Source organism: Mytilus trossulus, chromosome 3 (genome assembly GCF_036588685.1).
Source record: "Mytilus trossulus isolate FHL-02 chromosome 3, PNRI_Mtr1.1.1.hap1, whole genome shotgun sequence".
Taxonomy (NCBI): Eukaryota; Metazoa; Mollusca; class Bivalvia; order Mytilida; family Mytilidae; genus Mytilus; species Mytilus trossulus.
In genome coordinates this window covers 66,691,973-66,718,848 of record NC_086375.1, presented here as the reverse complement: position 1 = coordinate 66,718,848, position 26,876 = coordinate 66,691,973, and the positions used below count along the sequence as shown (strand labels likewise).

The window sequence follows — 26,876 nt, the reverse complement described above, 5'->3', positions numbered from 1 at the left end:
TTTGTGAGCATATAGTAGTATTTAGCCTCGCTATTGTTTATGGATATAGGACGATTTGGTATGAGTGCCAATGAGACAACTCTCCATCCTAATAACAGTTTATTATAGTAAAATAGTATAGGTCAAGGTACGGCCTGAAACACGGAGCCTTGGATCACACTGAACAACAAGCTATAAAGGGCACAAAAATAACTAGTGTAAAACCATTCAAACGGGAAAATAATGGTCTAATATACATTAAAAAATGGGAATACGTATTTATACACCTTTTCATAGATTTACCAAACACATGAAATTGCGTGTTTTTTTTAGAAAATGCTACATAAAGTTTGAATTATGTGTCGACTACATAGAAAAGATATTGGAAGGAAATAACGAAATAGAATTTACTGATTCGAGTTGAAAAAAATCTTTAATATTTTCTAGAATTATTTTTGATACTGTCGAGTTTGGATTCGTAGAGTTGCCAACATTACCACAGAATCTTATGTAAAAGAAAGCCCAGTATTCAGCACTTCGATGTTGACATGAATTGACATTGATATGGTCATATTTATAAAATAACTGTTTACAAAACTTTAGAATTTAAAAAAAAACAACCTAGGCTTTTCTACCTCATGAAGAGACTACCTTAGTTGTATTTGACAAAACGTTTCGAAATTTTGGTCCTCAATGCTCTTAAACTTCTTACTTTATTTGGCCTTTTAATTGTTTTGGATTCGAGCCACACTGATGAGTCTTCTGGCGTAAATACAAAATTTCAATCCTGGTATCTATGATGAGTTTAAATATATAAAGTGATATAAGTATTCATATGTACTATATATATATGACAGAGATTAAAGTTACATGTAATTCTTGAAAGTTCCTAGACCATAATTTGATTTGTTTTTGTGCTATTTTCAACATGATCGAAGCAAACAATTTAACAAGTTAAGTTGTGTACCATTATTGATATAGTGTTTATGAAATACGCAAATGATTCCCAAATTATATTAGAATATCTAAACTTGGATTGATTAAATAATTGCAGCTTAACAATAAGTGGCAAATACTACACGCATGATCAGAACGATCACACATAAATATCAATATGGATGAGATGATAAACGTTTAACAATATTTTAGATTAGTTGATGTTGGTGAACATATCTTTTAAAAGAAAGTTAAGTCTGTTTAATAACAAACCAAGGTGGGAAAGCGGCTCCTGTATTTTTTCAATATAAAAGATTCGGTTGTTTAACCAGTGACAGCCCAAATGTAGTCTGCGCACATCTGCACCAACTCGATAACTGATCATACAAGCTACATTAATGTACGTCGTAGTATAGAAATTATCTTTACATTAATCGCTGACATAAGCTTTTGTAACTCAATGACAATGTTCTTTACTTACCTCATGTGGCCTCAATTATGTTAATACATTTGTAAACATTTAATCAAAAGCGAAAGCTTCAAATAAAAGACAATATGATAAAATATAAATTCTAAAGATGTCGAACAATGATGGAATGTACAACAATGCTATGAAGTCGAAGTCATATAAAAATAAAAATTATATTGTAAAACAACTTATAAAGGTTTGATATAATCATTTTGTTGGCCATAATGTATCAATTGCGAAGAGAATATCGTTAATATTGCCATCAAGTAGTGTATCGTTTAAAATGACCTCTTCATTTGAGACTGCTTTCATTGCTTCAGTCTTATCGTCCTCGTTCTCTGAAGCTTTAATTGTCATTAGACTGCTGCTCTTTCGTCGTACAAGTGACTTTAATTTTGAAGTCTTCTCTTTTATATTCCCGAGACTTCGACTCAAAATTCCTAAAGGAGTATGTTTGTTTTGTTGATTTTTTGATGATTCAAAACTGACATCAAATTTTCCGGCGTTATCACTTTCAACCGACAATGGTCTTAAAGGAATCATTTCCTCGTCACTATTCTGGTGAATATTTTCAATTATGACTCCATCTTCATCTTCGATGCTAATTGTGGTTTGTCGGCTCATTGAATTCTTTGACGATTTGACACTGTCATCGAGGAAAATGTCGAAAGATTTGACAGGCTTGTTTCGAATGCTCATTCGATATTTCTCTTTCTTTCGGAATCCTTCGTCACTAATTGTTCTTTTACCTTTTGCTCGAGGACTAGTTGATATGCATCGTGCAGAATCGCTGTCAAATGATTTAGAAGATGCTGATAAATAGTCTTTCTTGCCAGATGAGCTTTCGTCGCTTGACTGTCTTGTGTATGTCTGTGAAAATGGCTTGGGGACATCCAAAAAATTATCAAATGATTTAGTCCCTACGCCTAGCTTTTGTCTTGGTTGCAATTTGTTTCTGAACGATTCTGGTTCAGAGCTTTGTTTAATAAGTGTATTTTGTTCTTTTTTCGACATAATATTTTGATATCGTGCTTTCAATAACTCGGTTTCCTTCATTTTTAAGTTAGGTTCTATATCCTTCACATCCCTAGGAGATTTTAGAGATTTCATTGATTTGCTTATTTCTGAAGATTTATGTATATCAAGAGATTTATTCAATTCCTTTGGTTTACTAAATTCAAGCGATTTGTCCCTGTTTAAGGCTTTTGGGGCTGTTCTTGAATCACACGCGACCGAAATTTGCTTTTGAAAAACACCTCGTTGTTTTGGCCTAACTGATTCAATGTCTTCTGACTGTGCACGACCTAGGTACCGAGTTTCCGGTATCGTGCATATTGACCTTGAATCGGGACTAATAGACGATTTCCAAGACATATTTTCAGAACCACTGCCTACAGAATCAATTGAAGCCTGCTGACTTGACAAGTTAAGAGATCTTGATGTGTCCGAGTCAGTACCAGTATTATGTAAAACCGTTTCTCCATCAAGCATATCTTGCATAAGCGCTTTTCCAGTGCAATCCGTATCCGCCATATCTATTATCCATGTAACAAGTTTCCCATATGCGTCGTCCTTTAAATTGTCATCACCATTTGTTTCTTCTTGTGATGCATTACCTGAAATAAGCAAAGATGAGTCATCAAGCGCTCCATTATCAATAATTTAAAACCTTTTAGGCAGATGACTAGGGCAATTCAGACGGTTGTTGCACGCGCACTGTTAATGGTATTTTGCTTTGATTGCTTTTTGTAATGCCATACGTAAAAGGATTGTAAAAAGGTTTGTTTTTTTCTTTAAATTTTGGTAACCTCTTCGAGAATTTAGCTTTATTTTGATAAGCTGTCTTAAAATGCTCGTATAATATAAACCGCAAATTAATTAAAATGAAAGAAGGAAATGCTTAACATCATCATATAATGTAAGTCTTCTATTCCTTCTTTTGTAGAATGTGGAGAAAAACTTTAACTATCGCGTTTTCTTTTGTCATCGGTTTTTCTTTTTTAGTTTTAGTGAAAGAAATATGATGGTTATTCATAAAAAAAAACAGCTACAAATCCAGGAAAACTAGAAATCCATGACCTGAATATCAGACCTCATACAAGAGCTAGACCAGGGTCAGGAACTTGATAAAAGAGGGGCGAAGATAACAAACTCATAAATCGAAAATAAACTGATAACGTCATGGCTAAAACTGACCAAGACAAACAGACAAAGAAAAGTAAACTTGACACACCATAGAAGACTAAAGAATAATCAAAAATGGCGGTGATCTCAGGTGCTCTGGAAGGGTAAGTAGATCCTGCTCCACATGTGGCACCCGTCGTGTTGCTCATGTTATGACAAATTCGGTAAATAGTCTAATTCGGTAGGTCACATTCATGAAAGGAAAGAAGATTGTAGTTACGACGTAAGGAACATATCCGATACCATCTGTTAAACGGTTATCCCATAACATATTCATATTCATATATGGAGATGTGGTATTATTCAATTATTCATCAAAAACAACAAAATGGACAGTTTCATTCTACATCTATGCAGTACTCGTCAATCATATAACAGCAATCATGGCGAGGAACCTGACAGTAAATTAAGACATCCCTGTCTTCTTTAATAAACTGTTCACTTCTCTTACCCTATATACGTCATTCGTTACCTTTTATTGTTTCTAAATTTTGCCGTGTATTTGTTTTCTTTGATCTTCAAGCAAAAATGCATAAAGATATTTACTAATCTAAAATTGGTAACATATTTAAAGACATTGTGTTCATATTTTAGCCTCACAGCAGAAATATTGATTTTGAAATAAGTTTACAATATCAAAGAAGAATCTTTATCATAAAAAAAATCATAAACTAAAATTTGATAGATCAATAGAATGTGTCATTAACGTGTTTCAAGTGACCTTCACTTGGTAAATCCGATACACACATAACCTCTCTTTTAAGAGATTTGTTTAATTTAAAACAAAAAGTTTTATTACTTCGTTGAAATTATGCGATAAAAATTTTATATGATAACAATATAACCAAGTGAATATACAGTCAAATGATAATAGATATAGAAGAAGTAACTGAAACTAAATACTGAATTATCTTGAAGTTGTTAAAGTCAACAGAAAGAACATTACTTCTGATTCCGTTTCTATGAGATTGATATAACTGTTATTGGAGACATTTATTTGTTCATCAACGCGTAGCTTTTGAATGTATATAAAATGAATAAAAGAAAATATCTTGTATGTACACATGAAAGCAACGGCAACCCAATATCACAAAAAAAGCTGCACTTTTTATAGACTTAGTAAACTAATGGTGTTTAAAACAAAATTTTCCTATCGAATTCTTAATCATCACGGGTTTGGAAAAAAACTTTTTTTTTTTTTTAAACCAGAGACTTATCAAAAACTGAAAATAAAAAAATTAACTTGATAATTAAATATTTTGGAAGGTAAGTTTTTTTAATCTTTCTAATTTCCCTTGTGACCAGTTAGCATTGCAATTTTCAAAAGTCGTCATATTAGAATATTACTAAAATTCATAGCACTAAAGTTCCACATAATCCCTTTGAAGTCTTCACATTATACATAACATTACTGTGAGCAGAAATATTATTGAAAAGTTCATAGATAGCTTAAAACTACTGTATTAATATTTTTTTGCAATATGTATTTACCTATCATAAAACAATAAAAAGGAAATATATTTCAAACTTAAACATTACACTAAAAAATCGTGTGTATGTCATTGAAGTGCCAGAGTTCAAATCCGTCTTGCTTAGTTTGAAGTTTCTTGTGAAGTGTTGTTTAGACACTTGTATGTCTCTATCGGTTTCTGATGTTTTTAAAATGGCCATGGGAATGGGCCGTTCTGTTTCGGACTCTTTTAAAATATGCAAGTTAGATGACAGTTGACAATATTGCTAAGGCGCATCTATAAACTGACTGCCTTCGAAGTAATGTTATATCTCTCTGAACCAACATGCAATTATAATTCATAGCTGAAGGACCAACAACACAATACTTTTTTGTAACCATTATATATTGAAGTGAACACGTTTATTTATGTTCTGGAACTGGTCTGATACAAAAATAATACATCTAAAAGAGAAAGAAATAAGTCCAGCAGACCTCATGATAAGAGTTCAGAAAGCTGGTAAAGTCGGGTTAAGCTTTGCTCTTTGCCTTATAAAGCTTCGTTTTATAGATGTCAGACTAATTACTAACAAGTGCGTTCATTAACCTTTTCAAAATTTTAAAATTAAACTTAACATAAGTTAACGAAGTGAAATAGCTTATGTAATTGTGATGCTGTTATCTACGACAGTCATGCGTGGGATAATGAACTCGTTTTTTATCTTTTATTCATACAAAGTTACTGGTGTCACGTTAAGACTTTACTAATCAAGACAAAAAATTGTACTTAATCGACTTCATTAAATTAAGTTTTGTTATAATTAAAACCGTACCTTAAACATGGCATAACCGGATAACTTTCAACATACTAACACAATTGACTAGGCAGAACAATCAATGTTATAGGTGAATGTTCAGGTAAGAGCTTCGCATAAATTGTGACACTTATGTCGACTAAAAATCCCCAAAACGCACAAATATGTAAAATTCACTATAAAATCTTCCGCTTGTTAAAAAGATAAAGTAATTAAAACAGGACTTGCATAGAAATTTAGAGAAAATGTGTTAGATAAAGTAAGTGGTCATATAAAATTTGGTTCAAAGAATTTCTTGTATTCAATGGTAACTAAATGCAGATACTCATTCCCTATGTAACTTTCTTAGAATTGTTTTTTAAGAAAATAAGCCGACTAAGGAATCAATAAATAAAACATATAATCATCTGTTCAAAATGCTTAGAGTATGCTGGTAAAAATTTACACTACCTTCACAACACTATAAAACAAATATAATATACCGTAGGAAACGAAAACCGCTGAAATACAGGCTCCTGATTTCGGGACGGACACAGAATGTGCAGGGTTTAAACTAGCTTGCTGGCGCCAAACATATTAACATTGGATAGTGGTGTAACAGAACAACATAAGGACATACTATATAAATCCGTTGAAATAGACTTAACTCATCAACAAAGCAGTACAAATATATAGAAATTACACAAACCGGACGTGGCAGGGTATTAATACATTCCCACAATAAAAAAAGTATTAAACACATATCTGTTCATTACTAGTACTTTTATATTGGTACTTAAGGGTTTTTTTTATTTGTGTTTTTTATAAGCTTCGTGTCGAAGTGATGATTGAACAACGTTTTTTACCATTTGCTCTTATATTAAACTTTGCACCAGTGGCCAAGGCTAGCGGGAGGGTTGATCGGTCTCAATTGTATTTATTATCGCCATATTTTGTATACGCTTCCAAGCTATGAGTCTGTATTTTAATGTTTGCCGTTTGTTGGTGTCTGTCACATTTTTATCTATTATAATAAATCAAGTGGGGTTGCTTTACTTTTTTCGTCGTTTTAAACCCTTTTAAAGCTTACTATGTGGTATTGGTTTTTCTCGGTGTTGAAATAATCACAATCCATTTAAAATTACATTCACATTATTTGGTCTCTTTTAAATAATTGTCTCTTTAGCAATAATACAACATCTCCTTTTTTGTATACGTCTTCCATCTTTTTTAAAATGAACTCAACATTTCCTGTTAATATGTGAAAAATAAAAATTATAATTCAGGCACTAATGAAACAACATATTGAACTATATCAAGTGAGCTGCACGAGACATTTACCAAAACAAAACCGGACGTGAAAAACATTTGACAGTCCCTTGCATTATCAATGTAAAAGCTTGTATGATAAAACAAACATTGAGCTGACATATCTGTTTAAATCCAGACATGGCTAGAATAAACTCGACGTGAAATAATGTAAATAACAATGAAACATTTACGCGTACCGACGATCTTTCATTTTGCAAATTGTTTAACACAAAGAAGAAGAGGCATTAACTGAAACAAGTTAAAACCACGAAGAATGACAAACGTTTATTTGTTATAAAAACTGTTGACCCGGTTATCTGTTAATTCTCAGTTGATAAGCAAGCTGTAATCCTGATGTCATGTGATTATATATGTTTGATGAATGTAAACATCCAAATGCCTGCAGGAAATTCTGGAAATAGTGTTAATTTATCATCTATTTACTCACAGTATATCAACCATCGTAACGTTATAGTAGGTCATGACAATTCAAAACCTTGAAGACAATATTATACGAAATTTAACAGTGAGTGACACTTTAAAGACAACTGACATTTCTGTTTCAGATTGCGGTAAAGAATGGAGTATAGGTTTAATCGTTAAAAGGATTGTCAGGCATTTGAGTCATTTTGATCTAGATCGCTGGTCATGTATACTTTTCCCAATAATAAAAATTCTTTCAGTGTAAGCAAAACTATTTAGATTTTTGTATGCATTAATTATTTACCAATGTATTGAAACATTTAATTAAGGATTGAATGCTTCTTTTTGTAAATTTATTTGGGTGTTAAGGCGTTGACCGAATTACATTTTGTATAAAGCGCGGAAGCGCTTAATTCGAAAAAAAATGTGCGCACTGTCAACGCTTTAACGACCCTATACAAATTTCTAAAAGAAGCATTCAATACTTATTATTACAATTTTTTGCTATGACAATGGAAAATCAATTTTTGTCATTTCTTTTTTTAAATGACCTGTACACTTTTTTGTGATAGCACGTGTCATCAAGAATTCTAAACTTCATTGGACTATGAAGGTGAATTCTAGTATGACGAATAAGCGTTGTTATCCAATAGCGAATTCTTCTAAAACATACATTTAATGTAATTATTAATCGTCTATAACCCTGATCAATAAGAATATGATACTTGTGTCTCGAGCTAAAAGTTTTCAAATGTAAAAGCATGTCCATTGTAAATCCTGACAATATATTGTAAACGTATCTTGTTTGTCAATTTACGAAATTTTAAAGATTAGTGAACAAGCTTTCTACGAGAAGCCTTTTCAAGTATCTTCGAGTTTACAGCGTAAAGTTTTGTAAACATATATGTGCTTTGAAATAATATGAATCATTCAGGGTTAGAAATTTGAAGTATGATTGTTCATATAATATCATGTGTCGAACTATAGTTACTTGCACAAATAACACAACGTGCATGTTTTGAAAAGTAAACCAGTTAATTGTATTGTCTAAATATAGAGTATATACATTTAGCTGATAATGGTTTCTTCGATAGACCTGATTACAATACATTTACTATGTTTGGTATGTGGGGTAATCCATGTCCGTACTTTATCCATTATGAAGGTGGATATGTAAATGATTTTATTTGTTCATGACAATGTTTCATGATAACTTACAAATCGGGTAACAGCTAAGGGTCTTTGTACAAGTTACACCTCCTACGTGTCTGGTCTTTTATATAATGACTTCAAATCTAATCGGATTTATTTTTTTAGAATAGTCTAATGATGATGATTAACACATCAATTGCCCGGTTAGTTTTTATCGGGAATCATGATAAAATAATCTAATAAAAAAAAACAGAAAACAAATACGGAAGTTCGCGAAATGCCATACAGAGAACATTCCTACCAAAAATGCGGGATGAAATCGTTTTCCCCACCCTCAGTGACAACTAGTTTTTTGTAACTTATAGAATACTATTTTAATCATACAAAGTTGTAGACTTGTTTGAAATGACGTTCATAATAGTGAAACGGCTTTTACGTTCAGTAAAAAGCATGCATTAGTAATAACTTCTACTTAAGTTTTCAAAAGAAAATAAACAAAAATTAAATAAGATTGATTTACGCTTGTAGAAAAATAAGCTAATATTATTTATATCGAAAAACAATGGCATCTGTATTACTTAATATAGTATCGTAAAGGGGTATGTTTCAATAGATTTTTCAAGATAACGATACTTTTTTTTAATGATTATGATTTACAGTACTGTTTGAAATACAACACCACTGTTTCTCTGTCTCATTAGCTCAGTGTATATTTCATAAGCGAACATATACATCTATTTAAAATACAGATACATATACATTCAGCGTGGATCGTTTCCATTACATAATAAGTTTATTTCAATATCCAGGAAGCTCTTGACTCTTAACAATACATTGCATCATTATTTGGTATCGTCTACAATTCTCTGAGAAGTATATCTAAAATCAGAATCAGCAATTTAAACAAATGTTATAACGGAATTTTGTGTGATCAAATATGTCGCTTTACTGTATTATTTGCAAACCTATCAGACTGTGTAATCTGGTATTGTGAATATAGTATTGATTTCTACTTTGATGCAATATTTGCTGTCAATAGATCACATTCTGGATTGTTTTACTGACTTACTTTCACCGGAAACGCTCAAAGCAAACCAAAATAATGATATCCAATGATGTTAATTAATACCTGAATACTCGGAGAGCTACACTGTAAATGACTAAAGGGTCATAAAAATAATTACTAATGTCCTCTATGGTGAACTTTGCACGAGAGAAGAATGAATCATGTCAGTTTCGAAGTACTAACTAAAGAGATGATACCTGTCTTGAGTATTTAGTCCACTTGTGGTGGTATCGACGACCCAGTGCTTGGAAAAGAAATAACTCTTTAGAAATTGTTGCATCCAAAGCGTATTTCTTGATGATTATATTTCTATCAGGAGATATCTATCTAAAAACATCCTAAATCCAAGGATGTATATATAAAAACCCGAATACACCAAAAACTATATTTTCAAATGAGACATTATTAGTTACATAGTGTATTAGTGACCTAATATGATATATACAGGGTCAGTAAATTCCATATGGGATGAGAGCGAAGCTCGAACCCCAAATGGAATTTACTGACCCTGTATATATCATATTAGGTCACTAGCACACTATGTAACGAATTTATCTTACCGACTATCTTTATTTGTTAAATTTAGAATAACGTTGTCTTATTTGCTATCATAACATATCTTCTTATTACTGTATTAAAGTGTTCAAGTGTTCAATTTTAAGAACCTTCTTCAATTGGTCTGCACTAAACAACTAACGTAAACGATAAATATTCATTATCAACAACCTTGATATCAACAATATTATACAGAACCTTAAAAGTTTTAAATAATCAAACAGTGCCCAAGTCGTAAATCCACAACTAACCGTGTATTGAAATAAGCCCCGCCTCCCTACTAACCTAATATTGAATATACACGGTCTCCACGAGTTCGCTTTTAACCAATCATATTCCTAGAAATGTACAGGAGGTAAGATAAAAAACAATAACAAACTTCATCTTTGGTTAACTTTGTCTTATACATTTGGAACGTTAACGGTGCCTATTTATTTTCATTGAAGAATGTAAGAAAAGACTGTTATTAATTATGTCAATACAGAAGTACTGATTGATTGAAAGTGAATATCCTCTAGGGGTCTAACATTCCACTAGCAGTTGAATTGAACCAATACTAATATATTTACACTTATAGTTGTTAATATAATTTGGTAACTTGTGAAGAGTTGTCTCATGGCAATCATACCACATCTTCTTTTTTAATTTAAATAAGTGTTTTTGTTCTTTTTCTGGAATAACATTAATTAAAACTGAACGCCAATGATATATACACACCTGAATACGCTAGAAGCTATATGGTCAGAAGTGTCCAAATTCAACTTACGTAATGTCATCTTTTCTTGAGGAAGATAGAACATTAGTTTCTTGATAATTTCTTTATCAATTCATATAACAAAGATTTGAGAAAAGTATGTTAAAAATGATTTTTTTTGTACCCAATGAACAGACTCCTGATATGATGATATCAACAACAATATCGACTCTGTGCTAGAAAATAATAATCCATAACGTTACAATTGATAAATTTTATTGCGTCGGAAGATATTTTCTGGGATGACCTTCACTAGGGACTCCCAAACTCAAAATTTCAAAAGCAGGAGACCTATAATTAAAGTACCCGAGAATCTACATATTATATGACAAAAAGAAACATAGAAATGTAGCCAAATTAACACGCTTACAAATCAAATCAAATACGATTAAAAATAGTTCTGTAACAAATGGGAAACGAGTGTTTCATTGTGACAAATGTCTCCTGATACATGTTCTAAATTATGTAACGATACAAATTTAATTATCTAATTATCTATTCATTAAAATTGAGACTGGAAATGGGGAATGTGTCATACAGACAACAATAGTATTAATGACATAATATTTATGCAACTATTGTTTTAATCAGATACTAAGTCCCAACTGATAAGGTTCAAACTTCAAAATAAGTAATAGAATTGTATCTTAATTATGATTTCGGGTAATGTGAAATATTTTTAAAATATGAATACGTTTTTTCCAACATGCAACACGAGAGTTGCGCTTAAATGAACACACTAAATGAATATTGGAGATACAATCCCTATGAAACAAAAGCAAGCCGCCCACAATAGTGTGTTCCTAATTTCATTAAAACGTTAAACTCTGTTGTCACATTATATTGTTGTCTTAACATAAGAACTTAACCCATTAGATATCCAACAACTAGAAGTGATGTATTTGAACTGATGAATGTTGAGATATCAATCGCAAATCAGAAAAAATCAAATTTCAGATCAAAATGAAATCTTGGACTTATATATTTTTATAAAATGGTTCCAGTTGAAAGTGAAATAGTAACTTTTAATTTCGAAATATAAGAAATCAATAATTTAATATGTGAGCGGATGAGCAATTGAATGTGAAAATTCAAAATTCAAAATTCGAAAGTGAATGCTCTCAGTGAATAGTTCTCGGTTTCACGTTGTCTTTTTCGGATACCGAGTGATTGGCTTTAAATCACTTGTACTTGCATTGGCGGATCCGGGCAGGGTTCCGGGGGTTGGAACCCCCCTTTTGTTAAGCCGATCAATGCATTTTAATGGGGACATGTAGCTGGAGCCCCCTTTTTAAAATTGCTGGATCCACCCCCGAGTCTTGATATATTTTTTTTTAAATATTTTAGCGGTTCATCACAATCCATACAATGATAGGTTTTTCTTGTAATTAGTTGTAATATATTTTTATTCAGCTTTTGTTTTTGTTATCCAATTGTTTTCTCGATTTGCCATTTGCATTAAATCATCGATCACAATATAATTAATCGCTTGAGAATTTAAATCAATAATGGTGTCTGTTATGATCGCTACTTCATGTTAGGTTGACACTGAGATAACATTATTACAACTTAATAGTACAAATGCAACAAATATGTCAACCGAATATAAAAAAAACCAGTTCCAGTAACTGTACTTCTTGATAAGGCATGCGTTTAGTATACAAAACTGACCATTTTCACTATCGCGATATGACAAATCTATATGACAAACATTTGCACCTTATTTCCTATGGATCTGTGTATACGTTTATTCGAAGTTGGACGTAAACACAGTTAACATAGGTCTTCTTTCATATGTGTTTGGTCAGAATAAAAAGTGTGAGGCTACAGACCAAAAAAGTAAGTCAAACGTTGCAATTTCGTAATATAACATTTAAATTAACACATCTTTGATACCAGGTTTACGTAAAGCTGTTTGCATAATGCAGTATAAAGACAACAGTTGTTCAAAAGTCACGAATCGAAAATTTGACATTTTTCTCCCGTTTGTCCTGTCATCCTGTTTACAACTTTGTCGTAAGACGATAAAGGGCACCTTCTCGGTGACACGTTTTTCTTTTTCCGTTTTCTCAACCAAGGCAGATCAAACTTGATTTATTCATTATGTCACACAATATTTTCCTTATGAAAATTTCATCCCCATCTGTCACTTTTGAATCTACACAAAAATGAACTCAATCTCTAAAGTTTTCCCATAAAATACCCAGGTGTTTTCAATCTGTACTAATGGTGTTGATAGTTGCACGAACGACATTTAAGCTACTCAGCGATATTTGTATGTATCAAAAGGGGCGTTAAACCAAATGAGATACCTGAACGAACAATTTTTCTGGTATCTACTTTAATTATTAAACAACGGTTATCGGTTTATTGATTGCCGGTCAATTCACACGAAATAAATCTTTATTCAATAATTGTTTTGCACATATGAATGCCGAAGCATGCACTTATATTTGTAAATTGAATGCAAATTAAAAATTCGAAGTCATTTACTGAATAAGATAATTCAAAACTAGTTAAATATTTTCTCTCGAGCATTTTTATAAAAGCATTTTAACGTCATACTATTTATTTATAATCCAGTAGATATATTTTGTTCCACATGTTGCTATTTATGTCAATCCCAAGTGACACTTTTATATGTTCAATATGAAAGATTCCGTTTTAGTTGTATTATTCCAAAAATAGTTCATAATGGTGACTGATCAAAAAGATTAGCAAATGTATTCCAAAAATAGTTGGGTTATATAATAAAAACTACAATTTTAAAAATCATTAAGGGAAAAGGTACTTTAGACTATAATACCGTTATGATAAATAACAAAAATAAAAGATACATGTACAGCAATAATCAACAATATCTACAAGAAATTCGAGGATAAAACAAATCTATATTTCTGATGCTAGCAGAATATAACAGTTGTAATCAATTCTTTTGATGTGCTTAGCTTTGATTTTGCCATTTGACTATGGACTTTCAGTTTTTAATATTCCTCTGAGTTTGGTATTTTTGTTATTTCTCTTTTAACTGAAAGCTAGCTCAATTACTTTCCTGTCGTTCTATACTGTTATATCAACAATCTTGTACATCGCCCGGAATAAACCTGTTCAGAAGATCAATGCAGGAAATAAAAAAAGAAAGCTTCAAACTATGAATTAGGAATTGATAAAAACCCAAGATTATCAGACGCATAGATCAACAGCAGTATTATAACCTCGCTATTAAGGGGGCTCGCGGGTCTAAATCAAATTTTTTATTTAATATAAGATTTCGCTATATTTTTCTATAAATTAACTTTATCTTATACCAAATAGAAAAATGAAATAAAAAAATGGGGTCATTTACGATCACAATCTGCCTTCGAAAAAACCATACATTTTTGCTAATGTCCTTTTTTTCTGTTGAACTAATAGGAGAAAAAGCTATAACATAGAAATTTAAAAAGAACTAAATTACAGAAATGGCTAAAATGTAACAATTATTTAGTTTATGTACAGCTTTTTCGAAAATAACAATAAAAAATATAGGTCACCGATGAGTTAAAAAAGATATTTAAATTTTAATGCCAAAAAATGGCATTTTTGCACCAAAGGGAGATAATTTGGAGCTTTTTCAATGATATCTACATTTTAAACGTCACCTGGGGCCAACATGTATTGATTTTTTGGAATAATTTTTGTACCATATGATAAAGTAACAACTTCTTAAGGTAATTAATAAAATTTGTAATGAAAAATAAACGTTTGATTTTTTTCTGAAAATTTTATACCCGCGAGCCTCCTTAAGTCTATTCAGCCTAAACGAGAGAAGTAAATGACAATGGTCGTTCGTTGAACGTTTGTATGATAACAGTCGACAGCGGATAATTCGTCATCCGCAATGGTCGACCAGAACATTTGTTGTGACAAAATCTGTTTAAACTGAATCTAACACAATTTAGGGTGATTGTTTATCTGAAAGAGAGTCACTGTTATCGACGGCCTTAGCTCTTAAAAACCAAAACTATTGTGTCAAACGGGAGAGATAAAGAAATGCTCCTTCAAAAGAGCTTAACTCATCAGATTTATTTAAAGCAGAAATATATAAAACAGAAACACAAATACTAAAATGAACGTTGCAGGAAACAAAATACATTGAGTTCAAATCTGATAGTACTCACAGTTACTGACAGTAAATGCTGATAAAAAACCAATCATGCATCTAAGACTAAAATATCAATCAGAACACATCCAACATCCAAGGAGTTAGTGAAATGACGTCATTAAAAGTCAGAGTAAAACATGACCTTGTAAAATTTAGCATGTACCTGACAATTCAATTAGAACACACGCTACGAATTTGATGTAGAGATTTCATAAGACGTCTGGGCTGAATAATACTCGTTTATAATGACAAAACATGTCCAAATAACAATCTGCTTTTGAAAAAAAACATTTCCCTGGAAATTGACAAAATTAACTTATGCTTAGTAATATGAATTATCTTATTATTTCTATTACTTGGGTGCAATGTTCTTCATCTAAATTAAATGATCATGTAATAACCTTGTATTCACTAATTTAGTGAAACAAATTACCAGCTAAAAGTTGTTCTCAAGGTTAAATTTGCTTTTTATGGACATTCTATATGAGGTCAAAAGGTGAATGTGGATATAAACAAACTGTAACAGTGCTTTTATCTGTACCTTCTGTGTCGTGTAATGATCTAATATCCTAGAAAAGTATATTGGATTCATAAGGAAATTATTAAAAGCTTATAACCAATCCAATATCTACTTTTATTATGATTGGACTTGAGATTAATAGCAAAAAAAATAATAATAAAACATAATTTCAATAGTACTGAATAGATTTATATTTAGATTCGATTGACCTTTTGATTTTTAAACGTTAGTTGTTGTATAATGAAGTTTGAGTAGCATCGTTGAAACGATTTTCTAATAAATTAAAGGTTCTATTATAATCGTAACTGTGATTTTTATAAGGAAAGTATCATAATAAAATTCAATCAGCCCAGCAAAACAGCTGGTGATGCGATATATGGGTCGATGAAGCAACAACACAATGACAAAAAAACAGCATATGCGTTATCAACTTCACATACGATATTCAACTCTACAACACGTCATGCTTGGAATGGGCACATATTTGAAAGTGAACAAATCGAACATTTAATTTCAAAGTAGACTTGTTATCCAACTGACTACGGTTACAGGAGAAGAGAACCGTCAAACATATATGGTTTAATCCGTTCTGTTTGTCTTGCCTGTTTGTCTTGAAATTTTGATCTTCGTCAAATTGTAAAACTAAGCTAGAATATCATTTAAAGTTTTTATTTTTTTAAAGAGTAATTACCTTATCAACTTTACTTAAGTACGCCTTTTTTCTGTGTTGTTCTCATCGATTTCTTGTCTCACTTGTTTTTATATATACATGCACTTTTGTCACATATACCGTCTCTTTTAAGTCATATTTGTCAACAAATACATATCCGGTAGGCGTGAAACATATTTCTCATCTTTACTTTCAAACAAACAAACACAAAATTGGTGCCTATTCATCTCGTGTTCATCACATTTTCCTATATAAAAGTATCAAAGAAGTAAGTTTTTCTTTATATACAACCTGTCTCTTGGGTCATTAGGCTGTTTAATATCTTTGACGGGCAATCATCGTGACTTCTTCGGCCATAAATTTGTTAAAAATAAAAATGTAAGTATATTGTATATCAAACTTATTAGAACAAGTGTGTCCTTGATTTTTTATACATGCATGACATGATATATTGCCAAAAGTAAACGGATTTGTAAAGACTCATGGAAAAGTGGTTTTGGAATTTTAGTGTAGCTGAAGTTTTAAAAGATATAACTACGGTCATCTTAACGCATAATACAATGCAGTGCGGTCGAGAGTATGTGTTGACCATCGTCGGGTACTCAATCTTGGTAAAATTCAAATAATAGCAAGCAAAATAATGTTTTTTTTAATGTGCTACGTCACCATTAAAAAGACGAAACAGCACAAAACGGCAGTCTTGATTGTGTCTAGACCAAAAATTGCGCAATCAATTAAAAACCTGGAAAAAAATCAACTGTAACCAAGGTATAAATCGTTCAAATAAAAACCTCGAAGTGGAAGAAAAGAAAATGGTCTGCTAGTCGTCTTTACTCAAATATTTACATATAAAACAAAGGACAAGACCAAAAGGTCCAGAAAAATACAATTTTTCTTAATGCTTTAAAGTCAAATGTCATAGCTACATTATATAGGTATTTCAATATGAAAATACGTTATACTGCACCAAACGCACATTCCAACAACTGATGTCTCTTCATTGATGCTTGAGGTCAAATATTTTAAATCGTTTAGAGTTATTAAACTAAGAAGGACCAAACGTGTAATAGTATTTGTGTATCGATGAATTTTGTTCATTTTGATTTGATAGTAGTCTCAGTCATAGTAGATTTTCTTATATTTTAGCATTTCGATCTTAAAATGCATGTCTTCTCGAGAACAGTAACGACAGACAAGAAAAAAGTTTTCCCAGTAAAACCTCAAGCATAGTTTATTTTGGATGCCTGGTATCAAATCATAATAAAAAGAACATGTTCAAAAAGTACTAGAGTTTATCTTTTTGTCTTGAATTATGTATTACTTTTTCAGTAATTGCCATTTGAGATGATTGTTATTTTGTTGCAAATGGACATTTCGAAATGTCCATAATTAGATAAGTAACACAATGGACTATTTAAGACTTAAATTATTAATGACTTCTCATGACGCAATTTTACCGTAAAAGGTATACATAATGGACATTATTTTCTATTCTTGGTAAACTGACATCGAATAAAGTATCTGTAAAAGTTTTAACAAAAATGCAAACCCGTTATACTTAATTACACATCAAAAAGATTTACCTGTATTACGAGATATTGTTTTCTAATCCAAATAGCTACTTCAAACCATTTGCCAGCAACCCATGAATTTTGAAAGATATGAAATATTTAGAGGATACATCACACATATCATTCTGTATACCGTGGATTCGTTAGAGAAAATAAACTATGGATGAGTCCGATAACAGTAATATGTGAAGAGGATGTTTGAGACTTTGTATACATGAACAGCGGTATACAACTGTTGCCTTTATGTATAACATTCTCTTTTCCTTTATTTCATAAAATGGTCAATGTCGATTGCATGCTGTCTGATAATTACACACGGATTTTGAAAAGTTAACGGAAATGAAAGTCTGGCTAATAGAAAAAAAGTGAAGAAAGTCGAAGGAGCGGGTTTATTTCTATATGTACTGAAATTAAAGAGAAAATTATGGTTAGTATAGGCAAACATGTCATGAACTGGTACAGCGTAAAGAAAGCTGTATAATGTTCAGTTAAAATATGAAATCATGATGTTCGTAGTCCACGAGTTTCAATCCAATCATTGCTACTCTGCAATCGAACAGAGAATAATGATGTGCATTTTACGATTAGCTTTGTTGCTCATTGATCTTAATTATTTATTATTAGATAATCGCAAAGTCCCTTGTTGGTATCTAAAGAAATCGTAATTTTTGCGTGTAAATAGATGCCATGAGTCAGTAATTAGATAAGTGTTATTAGAAAATTATTATGACTTAAATACTTAATGTCTTTGTATGACGCAGTGAACTCAAATATTATAAATAATCGATGTCTAACGTTCTGCTTCAGTCTCACTTCAGGTTGTTATCACATTGAAGTATCAGTTGAACATTGCATGGTCCTGGTTTTTTTAGGATAAATATCGCTTAAAGATACTGAATTGCAAAGGCGACATTCAGAATGTCTGGAATATGACAGTTGTTTTCCATTCGTCAAATGTGTTGAAGCTTTTGGTTTTTCCATTTTATAAAGGAATTTTCGTTTTGAATTTCCCTGGAAGTTCGATGATTTTGTTATTTTATTTTTTCAAACATAATATAAATGAAAAGATGTAGTATGAGTGCCAATCAGACAAATGTACATCCCTCGAGGTACATCCAAGTCACAATGTTCAAAAAGATAACATTTATAGGTCAAAGGACGGCCTTTTACACGTAGCATGGGTTCTCAACGAACAGCAAGACTCTTTAACGGGTCATTTAGATAAAAACATTGCTAAATTATATTGGATAATATATATATGGGATGTCGATGTAATTATTACATGATTACTAGTAACGTATTTTTCTTTAAATAATTACCTTTTTAATTTTATGAAAATAATTTTAAAAAAAATATATTTTTAAATCAGATTCTATGAAAAAAATCTGAGGTATGGTCTTTTCAAACTTATAATTGCTTTTGTGATGAAACCTGCAGAAATTAAACGAACTATTTGCTGAAAACGATAATTCTCACAAAAATATCTGTTTACATACCAAAATGTCTATGAATATTCTTTTCGTATATTTTTTTATAGGTCATTTCTTACTTGATACCTTATACATTACTTATTTTTACATATTAAAAGTTTATGTAATCATTCATTTTGATCAATCTTACAGCATGTGGACACTAACTCAAATATTTTCCAGTAAATATTTTTCTCTTTCATTAAGAATCTTTTTATCTTCCAAACTTTATTTTAAATATCAGGAAATCTAAGTATGCTCTATCGTAGTCAGTCAAACTTAATGTCAACAGTCAAGGCTTGGTTTTAAAAAAAAAAATTTAATGGTTAAAAAAAAGTCCCATACAAGTTCTATATTTGCGAACTAGTATTAAAAGCAGCAGGATAGGTTAATGATTAACATTGAAAACGAACTTAACCGTACGGTAACCTACAGTTGCTAAAATTCAGTCCATCTGGACACTGTTGGATAGTTGTCGCAGTGTTAATAATGAATCTCCTTAATTTGTATTCAATTTGCATTTAACTAAATCGCAATGATACTATAAAAGACAACACACTTGTAAAATGTTTGAGCCATTAGACGTTGCTTATACTTTTATTGTTATTTTTTATAAGTATGTCTTATATAAAATTTTCAAAACCAGTCATGTAAATAAACTAGTTATAAATACTAGGTGTTAAATTAAGGCAACAGTTGTATACCGCTGTTCAAAAGTCATAAATCGATTGATAGAGAATCAATCTGGGTAAAAAATGTAAACTGATGGAAATACATCATCTATAAGAAGAAAACAACGAAACAACAGAAACACTGAACTGCAACAAAAAAGAAACAACAATGCAACACACACAGAAAAAAGTAAGATGACTGACCAAAAGCCTATAAAAGATAAAATTTTTTTTAATTGTGAAGGGTAAAGATAACTATCAATTAGAAACGTGCCATGAAATCTATGAAAATTTGTCAATTGAGGACATGTACAAAACAACAACTTATGTTTATGGTAAATAAGTTTGATTTGTGATGACAACTTTATTGAATTCAGTACTCAATTGACAAATGTTCATAGATTTCATGTCACGTTTCTTATTGATAGTTATCTTTACCCTTCACAATTTAAAAAGAATTTTGGTTTTTTCATAGGCTTTTGGTTAGGCATCTGCTTACGAGAGCACATTCATTTATAGCAGAAAACAAAACAATCTGGATGACTGTTGTATATCAATATGTTTCATGATTCTTTAAGGATGTCTTATAATATCTTGTAAACAGGACGTCTGGTATAAACTACATCAATGGTTCATTATTACATGTGCACTAAGTATGTAATTCTGCCGAAAAAGACACGTGATTTTTTTAAAGTAAAGCTCAGTGAATTGTACTTCAATATCAAATTCCTGCATCTTTGGTTGAATTCACTAAAGTAATTTTTGACATAATCTTAAATTAAATACTAGATACGAACATAGCAACAGATAGCATGAGAAATGATACTTCATAAATATAGGTCAGAAATGTCACATTGGTAGAATATTTAACGGTCTGTTGTGGAACTATAATTGTCATATAGGGACACATAGATGCAACGTTTTGGTAGTAATATTTCACTTTTTATAGCATTTCGGCTTACAATTCAAAAATGCCGATGTTAAGCTGTGTTTATCTGAAAATAATTGATATCTGGCAGAAAAAATTCCAACTTTTCATGTCAGGAAAATTACCTATCAATTGGCAGTTAAATATTTTCGTTTAATAAGGTATGTTTGTAACTCTAAAAATGGTAGTTAACATGTGTTCATCATAAAAAATAAAGCTACAATAAACACATATCGCATTTCTTAAATATATACGTATACGTAGTTATAACTTTATGAGGCATAGGATGGTAGGTATAAAAATGGACCCATTATTTTATATAGCTAAAAGAATTTATTCAATGCAATGATTGTATGTTTAAAATTCTAAAATCTATAAATAATCAAATTTAAAAAAAAACACAAGTCCTGAAAATTAAGTAAATTGAAATTAAATGTGTTCGTTTACCTGTATCTTCCTTTTCATCAATAATTTGTTTCTTCCTGCAGTTGCAATTTCCCATTTTCTACTACAATCAACAGATAATTTTCCAATACGTATATCCAATTTAATCAAATCATTTTAGCAAAATTGTATCACGCTAATCAATGGTGTGCCTGATTTCCAACATACATCCTAAAGAAGTACAGTAAAAGAAAACCTAACTAAATATCCTGCCTTACTTTACTTTCCAATTAAGCGGCTTATGAGACAATACCATTATGACCACGAGCGATTCTTTTTACATCGCATTTTAGATGAAATTAAAATCGATTGATTTCCGCCAAATATGTGTTTTGTTGACAGCGCATACATGATATAAATGTTCAAAACAACATAATAAGGTTTCAATAATTTACTATCATATTGCTATCATTTTAATAATTAAAATTCTGCTATCAGAGTTGACGTGTATTGATTATTGGGATGAGGGCTGTTCATGTGTAGCTGAAGTTATAAAATATTAACTAGAAATGTTATCCTTGTGTCACGAACCTTTGGGGAGGTGCTTTCGGTGCTTTGTCCTAGAGAGGGCGTAATGACACTTTTTTATGCTTTATCAATGAAGGACTCAATCAATTCAGGAGTGTGCTAGGTTTTTTTTCAACTCCTACATTGTTTGTTAGACTAATTCCAGGAAACAAGACGAACGAAATAGAAGGTCATTGGCTCATCAGGGCTTCAAAATATGTTGCCAACGTGTTTTCGTTTTGATTTAGTGTAGCAATTAACCTTTGTTGGGTTAATTAATAAAAATAACTGCGATTCACATTAGTAAAAAGAAAGAGTCAACATAACTAGCTTACCTATCTGTATCCTTCAAAGTGTATCTACACAATATAAAATATAGATGGATGAATTGGTGATAAAAAGACCAGTGACAAAATTTACTTTAATGTCAAGAAGTGAACTTATGTATGACAACTTGTGAATATGATACCTGTCTTGTACTTAACCGATACACAGAGCCAGTCTATTTTAATACACGATGATATGCCACCCTACACGGACACATTATGAGGACACATGAACTACCATTGTTCAAACCAAGACCCTCTCGCACTTTTGACGTCCATGCTACCACGAAAAGATTGACACGGTATACAATAATTGTATAGAGATGGTGGTGGTCTTAGTGTTCCGATTATACATTCTTTCTTATTTTTATTTATATAGCCGAATGATAAAATTTTGAAATCATTAATGGTGGACTCTTATGAAATTTGCTGTGTGGCGCAATCACATAAGAAATTTCTGTAATCATTCAAATACTTTTCTTTACAGATTGAAAACTCACTTTCAGCCTTTTTATCAATGACTAACGTTTGTGTGTTATTTGTTTGGTTTTTTTTATACATCAATGAGTAGTTATCAAAACACAGTCAATTATTTCATTTTTCAAATTACGAAACGAAAAAAGGATAGATATAAAAGATTTTGCGGTTGTGTACAAATCTGTACTTTTGTTTTGTTGTCCCTCATCTTCAGCATTTTAGTTTTTCTTAGTTCAAAACTAAAGCTCTGCGAATGCTTACATATTTTCTCCAATGATTAACTAAGGTAAATGGACACAAGAATAATAGATACATTTAAACAAGTAAAGTATAACGGCGTCGCGTTTTTTGTACAAACGGTAAGTTAGAACATATTTTGCCATACCAAAATTGTTTTTGTATGTTTTGCAAATACAATTGTAGCATTAAGAAAACTGTTATAACATACCACATTGGAAAAAATATCGTAATATCATTAAGTAAGATTTTTTAAATATTCTATTGAATATATGTGTTTAGAAATCATGAATACTAGCTTGTAACGATTATATTAATTGTTCATCAGTCAAAGACTTTTGAAATTAGAGGCAATAAAAGTTTACTGATGCTTAAATCTTAATCATATAAATCAATGTCATAAAATATCCTGCGGGAGTCCTATGAACTAAAAAGAAGCGAGATCAGCTTAGCAGACTAGGGAATATCTCCTGCTATGCATGCTTCACCCGTCATGCGAATATACATTCAGTCAAAATGTCATAATACATAAATACAACGCAACCAACAAAGAACACTATTCTGAGATCGGAAGGTTTAAGGCCGTTAAAACATGCCATTAATGGGTTGTGACATAGACAAATCGCATTTGTCATTAAATTCGTGATGATGAACGTAAAATCTTACTTTTTGTGCTGACATGAATTGTCTTTGATATGGTTATATTTATAAATTTCCTGTTTACAAATTTTTGATTTTTTTCTGAAGTACTAAGGCTTTTCTACCTCAGACATAGATCACCTTAGCTGTATTTGGCAAAACTTTTAGGAGTTCTGGTTCTCAATGCTCTTCAACTTCGTTTTTTGGATTCGAGCGTTACTGATGAGTCTTTTGTAGACAAAACACGCGTCTGGCGTATATACTTAATTTAGTCTTTGTATCTATGATGAGTTTACTTACTTGTGACGTTTAATAAAAAGCAGATCATGTGTTATATTTGAATCCTGAACTATCAATAACCTAAGTTTTACCGTAAAGCAAAATCGCTGAACATCGAAAACCATACAGATTTCATTTCCTCTACATACCTTGGAAAACAGCTTATGAGTGATGTACAATAATTTTAACTTCTGATATGAAATGAACATTGAACGGCATAAGTTTGAAGAACAAGTCGTACAGTTACAATATATTGAAGAAAAGATAAATATATCGTTTGTGAAGAGGGATTGCAGCCTCTTTTAAAAGGATAACGATTTATTGGATGGGATAATTAGTTAGCATTAGGTGTCATGGATATAGGGTTGAAGTTGCCTCTTGATAATACCATTTACCAATCTGACTATCAAAATTGAATACTTCGAGATCAGAAAGTAGGACATAAAACAGTGGTAAGTTGTTACTGAAACAAGATTTGTTCTCATGATAAGAAAACATTGAAAAAATCATTGCACGCTTCTATAAAATTGTAAAACCCAAAAGATCCTTTGTTGGTGTAATATATGTAGTTCACAACGTTCTTTGTATATACATAAACATATTTGAATTAGCGTGCAATAAATGAATTAATCAACAAAAGTTACGGTTAAAATGCGTGGGAATTTATATACGAACAAAAAATAGATTTTCATTCCATGATTATATTCAAGTCTTTAAAAGGCTTTGTCCTAATTAATTACCATATTTTATGATAGCTACATGTTTCAAATATTGATATGTTCAGTTGATATAGTATAAGTAAGCTGCTAATAACTATTTTATCTTATGCGTTGTGCTTGAAATGTTCTAATTATCTAGGATTGAATCTTTTTTTAATTATTTTTTTTTTCATTCATTGTTAATTTTGTTATTTTTCCCCAAAAACCCTAAACAAAGCAAGTAAAAGGTAAGGGATGGCGGAGGTGGTAAATATTCGTGTGGTTTTTATCCAATTTTGTGGATAAAAACGATTGGAACCGACAACTGGAAAACCTAAAATAAATACATTTAGTCCATACAATAAAAATACAGCTATCTGCTTTCACAAGAAGATCACGACAAAACCAATCTTTAATTATTTCTACTAATTTAATGGTGTTCAATCTTAAAAAATATGTATGATAGCTCTTAACAAATCTACGTCAAAATTTAAAAAGAAAATGACACATAAAATATTTAGCATCATAAAAATAATCATGAAAATTGACATGCTGATAACTAGGAAGCTTTTTAAACAGTGAAGTTGAAATCACTCAAAAATATTACTGACGACATAACGAGTTGCTTGATCGTTATGGATTATGTGTTTCACAGATGAGGACGGCTATGTTTCAATCGTCGTAATTACAATCCCGTCATCCTTGTCCCAAATGTGATGTACCAATTTAGATTTATCACTGACTTTGTACTTACACGAGTGCCACATATGATGCAGGATATGCTTACCCTTTTGGTGCACCTGGAATCACCCCAAGTGCTTGGCGGAATTATGTTGCTCAGCATTAAGTTTTCTGTGTTGTGTGTTGTATACTATAAAATTGAGAAAGGAAATGGGGAATATGTGAAAGAGACAGCAACCCAACCATAGAACAGACAACAGCAGAAGATCACCAATAGGTCTTTAATGCAACAAGAAATTCCCATACCCGGACTATTGTCCGTCTATTGGTCTGTTTTATTTGTTTACCATGGCGTTCAGTTTATTTTTGACTATAAGTTGTAATGTCTCTTCTGTTTCTTTGGCATCGCTACTGCCGTACAAATATGTTTTTCCTTCTTTGCATACGCTTATCGTACACGCTCAGAAACAAAACACATGAAAAGTTGTTTAGGTTAACCATTTCAGTGTTACTCCGAGGTGAATGAGTATTCACTTACAATACTTAGGAATACCAAAAACGGTTCCAATAAATAATTCTTTTTCAGCGATAATTTTTCTTATCAAAGTTTTTGTTCATTACTATAACTTTCCTTTCTATATAAACTTATATAGATATAGGAAGATGTGGTGTGAGTGCCAATGAGACAACTCTCCATCCAAATAACAATTTAAAAAATAAACCATTATAGGTTAAAGTACGGCATTCAACACGGAGCCTTGGCTCACACCGAACAACAAGCTATAAAGGGCCCCAAAATTACTAGTGTAAAACCATTCAAACGGGAAAACCAACGGTCTAATCTATATAAACAAAACGAGAAACGAGAAACACGTATATATTACATAAACAAACGACAACTACTGTACATCAGATTCCTGACTTAGGACAGGTGCAAACATTTGCAGCGGGATTAAACGTTTTAATGGATCCAAACCTTCTCCCTTTTTCTGAAACAATAGCATAACATCACAACATAGAAATATTATATGTATAGATAGATACAGTTATTTAATACGACTAGACAAATGCGGGTTGATAAACCAATATTTACTTTCCACTTGTAGCAAGTTTCCTTGGATTCTGTTCATGTATGTTGTTATATATCGCAGTGATATAATTTTTTTAAAACTAAAACAGTCTAAGTAGATTAATAAAGTATAAGGGTTTTTTATAATTACTTGTGTGTTATTAGGGGGACAGAACAATTGATATGCTATTTTTCTGATAATAATGTTCCATATTCACAGCATTTCTTTATATTAACTCTTTGTGTGAGCTAAAGGTTCTAGAAAACCCTTGTATAATATGAAATAAAACCAGATCGATGATCAAACGGAAGTAAAAGTACAAAACCGTCTAGCAGATTTCTCTGTTAGAACATCAACATTGAAAACAAACGTTTATAAAATACATAATTACCAAACTTTAGTGGAATTACTTTCAGAGGAATGAGTCTTCTATATCATATTAATGTCGATCAAAAATATGTTTCTTTCTAAA

The 26,876-nt window shown here is 31.3% G+C and overlaps 1 protein-coding gene across 1 annotated transcript; it reads right to left on the bottom strand.

The window, feature by feature from the left end:
- Positions 1–1,543: 1,543 nt before the first annotated feature.
- On the bottom strand, positions 1,544–21,788 carry LOC134712182 (uncharacterized). Its single transcript, XM_063573481.1, has 2 exons — positions 21,494–21,788; positions 1,544–3,000 (listed from the first exon to the last, which is right to left on the bottom strand). The coding sequence occupies exons 1-2, from the start codon at positions 21,546–21,548 to the stop codon at positions 1,592–1,594; spliced, it is 1,464 nt and encodes a 487-aa protein (XP_063429551.1). The 5' UTR covers positions 21,549–21,788; the 3' UTR covers positions 1,544–1,591.
- Between the last annotated feature and the right edge of the window lie 5,088 nt (positions 21,789–26,876).